This window comes from Lactuca sativa, chromosome 5 (genome assembly GCF_002870075.4).
Source record: "Lactuca sativa cultivar Salinas chromosome 5, Lsat_Salinas_v11, whole genome shotgun sequence".
NCBI lineage: Eukaryota > Viridiplantae > Streptophyta > Magnoliopsida > Asterales > Asteraceae > Lactuca > Lactuca sativa.
In genome coordinates, this window is record NC_056627.2 from 242,644,495 (window position 1) to 242,652,120 (window position 7,626).

Sequence of the window (7,626 nt, forward strand, 5' to 3'; positions counted from 1 at the left end):
ATGTTTTTATTTTAAGTTATTAAAAGTTATAGTGTTTATTTTTCATACATTTTGCTATTCATTATATATAGATCTTTTTTAATACAAATATTATAATAGATGTTTTAGTATTTTTTATGTTATTAAAAGTTGTAACGTTTATTTTTTTCATTTGTTTTTGCTTATTCGTTACATATACATCATCATACGTTTTATATATAATTTACACAACTTTAAACGGTTTATAAAATTATCAAATAATGGTATACATCACAATGAATTAAAACTATAATATTTAATAAAACTAAGAGGTTAACTATAGGTTTGCTTTATTACTAACATTGGTTTTCAAAGTAGAAATATTAACTTATAATTTGCTTAAAAGTTCTTATTTTAACTATATAATTATATTCTTGTGCAACAGGTGGGGATTCGTCTTGTGTGTGTGTGTGTGTGTATATATATATATATATATATATATATATATATATATATATATATATATATATATATATATATATATATATACACGAGGTTTAAACGAGAACAATTATGAAATCGAGAACGCAAGAACACAGTTTAACCACATGTGAATAATAGTTTGTAATCACGTGTGACTAGCTTAATCACATGTGATTATTACATATAATAAAAAAAATTATTAGAAAAAATAAAAGAAGTCACATATATAACTATATATAAAACAATGTTATATCGAGATTAATGTTAATTTATAGAGAATTAAAAATTAAAAATTTTAGTATATTCGAATAAAATGATAAAAATGGAATTCCAAAATGGATAGTCAATATTTGTTTTCCAATTTTTTATTTCATATATATATATATATATATATATATATATATATATATATATATATATATATATATATATATATATATATATATATATGCTTAGGTCATTGATTTGTTTTGATGCCTTTTCACCCATATTGAATATTGGAATTTGAGATTGGAAGCATCACATATGCTTAGGAAATAAGAGCCATTCGTCTTGTTTCCAGTTCCCAAGCAAAAGATGATGCATTTTGGCCCATCATATGTACTTCTTCAAGTTAGAGCTTTGGTTTTTTACTTTTAAAATGGAACTTTTTCTTGTAAAAACTGCAATAATTCTCATGATGGTTGCCCATGAATTGACAAAATTTGTAACTTATTGTCAAGTTTGGATGTTAGAAACAAACAAATTATGACGTTGATGTTCGTCCTTTATCATTATTAAATGGTTTTGAAGTTAAAATAATTATTTTTGCTAAAATTAGTTAGTAACTCGGATAATTGCAAGTTTTTTGAAATTTATAACTACAGATTTATTTGTATAGAAGTAATTGAAAAAAATAATTGCAAGTTTTTGAAATTTATAAAATGACATTAGACATAAAAATGAAAACGAAAAGTTTTCAAAAATTATTTGAAATAGTTTTTAGACTAAAAATATATTTCTTGATCGATTATTAATATTCAACCTCTAAAAATCGCTTATTTCCGAGCTTTTTGTTTAAAAAAATATTTAAGCCACTAATTTCGAATAAAGTTTTTTTTTTCTTTCAATCGTGTTTTTATTAAAAGCTGTTAAAATCTTTTAGAAGTTTGTTGCAGAACATACCCTAATTGTATAATATTAATTCTTCAAATTAATTATTTTGTTAATAAGAAAATAACACTCGACAAAATTATTTGCTTTTGAGTTTTGACTTTATCAATTCTCATTGTTTTCTTAGATTTTACTGGTATCATCATCTTTACGTTTAGAGAACAAGTTAAGAGAATTTAACATTACTTCTTAATTTAGATGTATTTAGTGTGAATCCCATGTCTTGTATTGCTTGGTAAACTAGGAAAGATGTGTTTCACTGTTACCATGTATTATTCTAAACCCAAAGTGATCCAAATATTAATTTCCAAATCAACCTAAAAGTATATATTAAGTTATTAGTGGCTTACAACAAAACTTGCAAGTTGTTCAAACTTCTTATTGTCTAACAATGTAGTCTTCTACCGATAAGATAAACAAGTGCGTGACATGTATTGTTACAAACTCGTCCACTTAAATTCTCATGTTACTGTAAGTGTTACACAAAGTTTTTTATAATATTATCGGTTATAGAACTTTCATTCGTTTTTATTATGTCATATTTTAAAAGAAAAATATTTGAATTTAAATAAGAGACTGTATTATTGAAATTAAGAATTTCAAACTTCCTACTTACATGAAATGTAAAGAACTCCCAACATATTAAAAGAAAAACCCCACCAAGTGAGTCATTGATTGACACAAGGCCACAAGGTTTTGACATTTTTGGAGGTACCAACTAGTGAAGGTTCTTTACATCACATTACCATTCAAATAAAGGGAAGGTGCTCATTCAAGAATATGTTTAGGGTAATTTGGAGTTTCTCTCTCTTTGTTTGGACCAAAATAAACCAAGGGCAATAAATATGTATCATGTGGTTGTGATAATGGTCATGGTTGTGGCAAGCAAACACTTTGGTCGTGTTTCTGGTGCACAAGGAGCATGCGACTAGTTTTGGTAAATAAAGGAAGTCGATCAGGAATATCTATTTACATGGTTCTGTTTATAAAAACCACGATTAAAGGAGACAATAGTACGTTCCTAAAGTTTTGGCAATATGAATGGTGTTAAATGTGTTGTAACGTTTTCTTGTGTATCCATTCAATGAAAAAGTTCTTTTATTGTTTTTAGTTGTAAAAAGATCTTGTTAGTAATTAATCTCAAGGTTATAATTATATCTTACAATGATATTAAACTTTGTCAAAGTCATTCGACACACACAAACTCAAGTTTTAAACTTTAAAAAAGTGAGGGAACCGTAATGATGGTTGATGGCCTTTACTTTGGTTATTTAGCATTTAACATGTTAATTTCATTTTATAGGGCATGAAAGGAACAATAAACGTGTGGGTTAGTTTAGTAATTTACTTCCTTTTCAAATTTGAAATTATCTTTGGGAGAACTAATAAAAAAATATATAGCAATCCTTCATATTCAATCCCAATGGAGAAAGAATCAAGATCTTGAAGCAACAATATTACATATAATTTGTTTGGATCCCAAAAAAATCATAAATTTTTATTTAACAACCTGCATACATGTACCATGGTTAGATAAATATCTAAAATAAAATTACAAAAAAAAAAAAAAAAAAAAAAAAAATCAAACTTTTATAAATTTATCGATAAAATAAAAGTAAATTTTTCTATCGTCAAAAACACACCCTCTAATCTACTCTTGATTCACGGGTTCATGACACAATTTAACCACTAAATAAGTGCACAATAAATAACGAGGTGACAATTTTATAAGATCACAACTCAAATTTTTTATTGAGGTTTTTTATATTTGTCGCATGGCTTTATTTTTATTAAAGATTAAAGATATACTCTTCATACATATCTTTAAGTTGGTAAAACTTCCCTTGTTTTCTATGTTAGGGTTTTGATAAATATTTTTACGCAATTTAAGCTACATCAAGAAGAAATAACCATTTTTAAACACGCTAGATTTGCAAAAACATTTAATCCAAATCGAGAATCTACACATAAAACAAAAACAAAGAAAAGCAGCTCTTTTAGACCATCAAAAAGCATTATTATCTTACAACAAATTACGACTTGAAATAAAGTAGTTGAGTGGATCTTGGTCACATTTTCAACCAATATTTATGTAATTTATTATTACTACTAGCAAATAGTATGATCCAATAAGAGTTGACTATTTCACATGAATCTCCTCAAAATCCCACAAATCAGTGATTCAAACTTCAAGATCTATGATTTTTGTAAAGTAACATCAATCAAAATTCAAGATGTGAGAATTAGTCAAACTTCAACAGCATTTGCAGAGATCATATGAGTAAAAAAAATGAAGACAAGCATAAATCAGAAATGAAAAAAGCTTCACGATGATAATTAATTAATAGAAATACAAGTAAAAATGTTGATGATTCATGATTATACTATAAAATTTGAAAACAAAAGTATGATAATAACAATAAAAACCCAGAAAAACCAAAACCAGTTGCAGTAGCAACCGATGATGGATATTCTCTATACATAAAACATCTCTGCAACCTACAAATTTTCCCTGGCAATTTATTTTCACAAATCGAATTATCTCATAACAATTTCGAATAAATATTGGGGGAAAGAATCCTCCTCTTACCTCTTTTTTTTTCTTTTTTTTCCATTCTTGCGTCTTTGATTATCTGTTTTTCTGAAGATGATCATGTAATAATGCCCGCAAAAATCTAATCCTGATGTTTTTCGTCATCACTAGATTGTGATGAAAAATTCGACAATGGTGGTTGTAGTGTAATAATTGCAGGGCTTTGTTGGAGTTTTGAGTACGAGAATTACAGGAAAATTCTTAAAAGAATCAATAGAAGGGTGGTGGAGGAGGAGATGCGTATGTGACTCCAATTACAGGAGGTAGTGGGCCCTCGTATGATGGAGCTGGAGGTGGTGGGCTCTCGTATATTACTGGTGGAGGTGATGGATGGTGGATTGGTGGCGGTGAATTGTGGTGGATTGGAGGAGGCGAGGAGGGTGAGGGTGGTGGCGGTGAGTATTCTGTGCAAGGAGGTGGTGGTGGTGGTGGTTCTATACAGAGAGGGGGTAATGGTGGAGGTGGAGAATGGACTGGTGGAGGTGGAGAATGGACTAGTGGAGGTGGTGAATGATATGTCGGTGGTGGAGGTGAAGAGTATATGTAGGATGGTGGAGGAGGTGAATGGTGTGGTGGCGGAGGCGAGTGTGGTGGAGGTGGTGAGTTATAGTAGTAAGGAAGGGGAGGAGGTGGGGAATAAAAGTGTGGGGGAGGTGGAGATGCAGTGGGTGGTGGTGGTGGTGGTGGTCTTACACAATAAGGCGGAGCTATTGAAGGAGGTGGAGGTGATGGAGGAGGTTGTGACGGTGGTGGTGGAGATGGAGGGGGTGGTGGCGGTGGTGGAGGTGGAGGTGATGGTGAGGGCGGTGGTGGAGATGGGGGTGGAGGTGAGGGTGGTGGTGGAGAAGGTGGAGGAGGTGGTGGAGGTGAGGGTGGTGGTGGAGAAGGTGGAGGAGGTGGTGGAGGAGATGGTGGTGGGGGAGATGGTGGGGGAGGTGATGGTGGAGGTGGTGGTGGGGGAGACGGAGGAGGAGGTGATGGTGGAGGTGGTGGAGGGGAGTAAACTGGCGGTGGGGGTGAAGGTGGAGGTGGAGGTGGTGGAGGTGGAGGCGGAGGAGGTGAGTAAACTGGAGGAGGGGGAGACGGTGGAGGTGGTGGCGGTGAGTAAACAGGTGGAGGAGGTGAAGGTGGCGGCGGTGGTGGAGGAGATGGCGATTGTGGGGTATAAACAGGAGGCGATGGAGTCACAACAGGTGGCGAAAGTACAGGCACCGGAGGAGACGGCGGTGGAGGAGACGGCAGCGCCGGAACAAACGGAGAACACCTAAAAGCACTGCAACGTATCTTCTTCGACGCAAACATCTTACACTGATTAGCCGACCTCTGCGCCGGCCTCGCCGGCAAACAATTTCTCCGATCATCAAACACTTCCAAATTCAAACAAACCGGCGGCTCCCCAGTGAAGAAATTATCAGAATACGTAAAGTTCTCCAACCTCGGCAACCTACAAACACTTTCCGGTATACTTCCCGACAAGTAATTATGAGCCACATTAAGCTGTTCCACACTCACCAAACCAGAAATACTCTCCGGCAATGGTCCCATCAACTGATTAAAACTCACATCCAACACCGTTACCTGATTCAGCATCCCAATTTCATCCGGCACACACGATCTCAACCCATTATGCATCATTATAATCTCATTCAACGTATCAGACATGTTCCCAATGCTCGCCGGAAGACACCCATGGAACTTGTTATTTGCCAAAACAATAACCGACACCGGCGAATTACCAAAATTATCCGGCAATTCAAATTGAAACCGGTTGTGGTTGATGAAAATGGCATCCAAGTCTTTATCAAATAGCTCTTTAGGCACATTACCTTCAAATTCATTGAACCGGATATCCAAAAACTTTAATTTCGGTAATTTAAGAACAACATTAGGGAATTTTCCGGCGAACCTGTTGTTGCTGATATCTAGCTCGAAGAGTATCTTCAACTTCTGAAACTTTTTCGGGATTGTTCCGCAGAACCGATTTGAATTGATGTGGAACAAAGCAAGATCAGTAAGAAGTCCAAGCTCCTCCGGTAAGTACCCTGCAATGTCGCCGTGGTTGAGGTCGATTCCGGCGACTGTTCTTTCAGACCGGTTATCCGGCGCCGGAGCACAAAACACTCCGGTGTATCCACCGCACACGTCAGATCCAACCCAATCGGATGTTAGATTTTGTGGATCTGAGAGTATTGCTTGCTTCCATGCTTGTAAAGCAATGTAAGCATTTCTGAGCCTAGGGTTTTCAAAAACCAACGAAGGATCAACCGTTACATTCTCTCCCCGGTCGCCGAACTCATCCAGGTAATACAGCAGCTGCCGTTGCCGGATGTACATGGCCTCACTGTCAGTGAGCGGACCAGAACCTCTAACACCGCTACCGCCGCCGTCACCATCGGAAAAACAAGAAATACGAGCAACTGATAATGTAAACAGAACAAAGTACAAGAGATTGAAATAATGCGATGAGATGTTCTTCATCTGAAGAAATTAGACATCTGATGCTTGAGCAATACTTTTGAAAATGAAAAACCCAAAACCCAAAACTCAGAAAAGCAATCCGATGAGATTTTTGAAAATGTAGTAAGGAAAGAGGGTTTTGAGATTTGAGTGATGGAAGGAGGGATTTTTCTAGGGATTTTGGGAGAGCGTGTGAAGGGGGATGAGAGAGAAGAAGACAGCTAAATCACAGCTCAAAACCCACCAGATACTCTCTCTCTCTAAAAATCACTTTCTCTTTCTAAAATGTAAAGAAGAGATTATTTATTGACAATTGAGGTGAAACGATGGAGCCGGCAAGGCTGCTGCCGTGGACATTTACTTAAATTTTCAAAAATGTATTACATATTAGTAAATTACATAAATGGTTTTTATTATTTTGGATAATTTGTATGTTTGGTTTTTATCTTATTTTTTACTTTAAAATTTTTATTTTTTGTTTTTGTTGCGCGTTTGATTTCTATTTTACCTAAAAAGACTATTTTGACATTGATTTTTTTAATCTATTTAAATAAACACACCCCAACCCAATTTCACCTCACCTTACATTACCTTATCTACCCCACCTTATTTAAATAAATTAAAAAATCAATGACAAAATAGTCTTTTTAGGTAAAACATAGACCAAGCACGCAACAAAAACAAACTGTAGCAACATTCCGAATTAAAAAAAATAACTTGTAGACCAAACGTGTAAAATACCCTAAACCATAAAGACCATTTGTGTAATTTACTCATTACATAAATAATCATATATATTGCAAAATCTTCAACTAACCATCATTTTAAAAAAATGAATATTTACTCAAATTTTCGAACTTGCGAGGATTCTTATTTAAAACTTGAATTTGTGGATTTTATATCCTTTGACAATAATAACTAAGGGTGTTCGTTTGGATGGATTGGTTTGATCCGATCCAATCAAGTGAATCAAAATTGATTTC

At 34.3% G+C, this 7,626-nt stretch overlaps 1 protein-coding gene across 1 annotated transcript; it reads right to left on the bottom strand.

Annotated features, from left to right (window-relative positions):
- Positions 1-3,907: 3,907 nt before the first annotated feature.
- On the bottom strand, positions 3,908-6,917 carry LOC111897901 (leucine-rich repeat extensin-like protein 4). Its single transcript, XM_052771537.1, has one exon. It carries the CDS (start codon positions 6,662-6,664, stop codon positions 4,397-4,399), a length of 2,268 nt encoding a protein of 755 aa, XP_052627497.1. The 5' UTR covers positions 6,665-6,917; the 3' UTR covers positions 3,908-4,396.
- Positions 6,918-7,626: the final 709 nt, after the last annotated feature.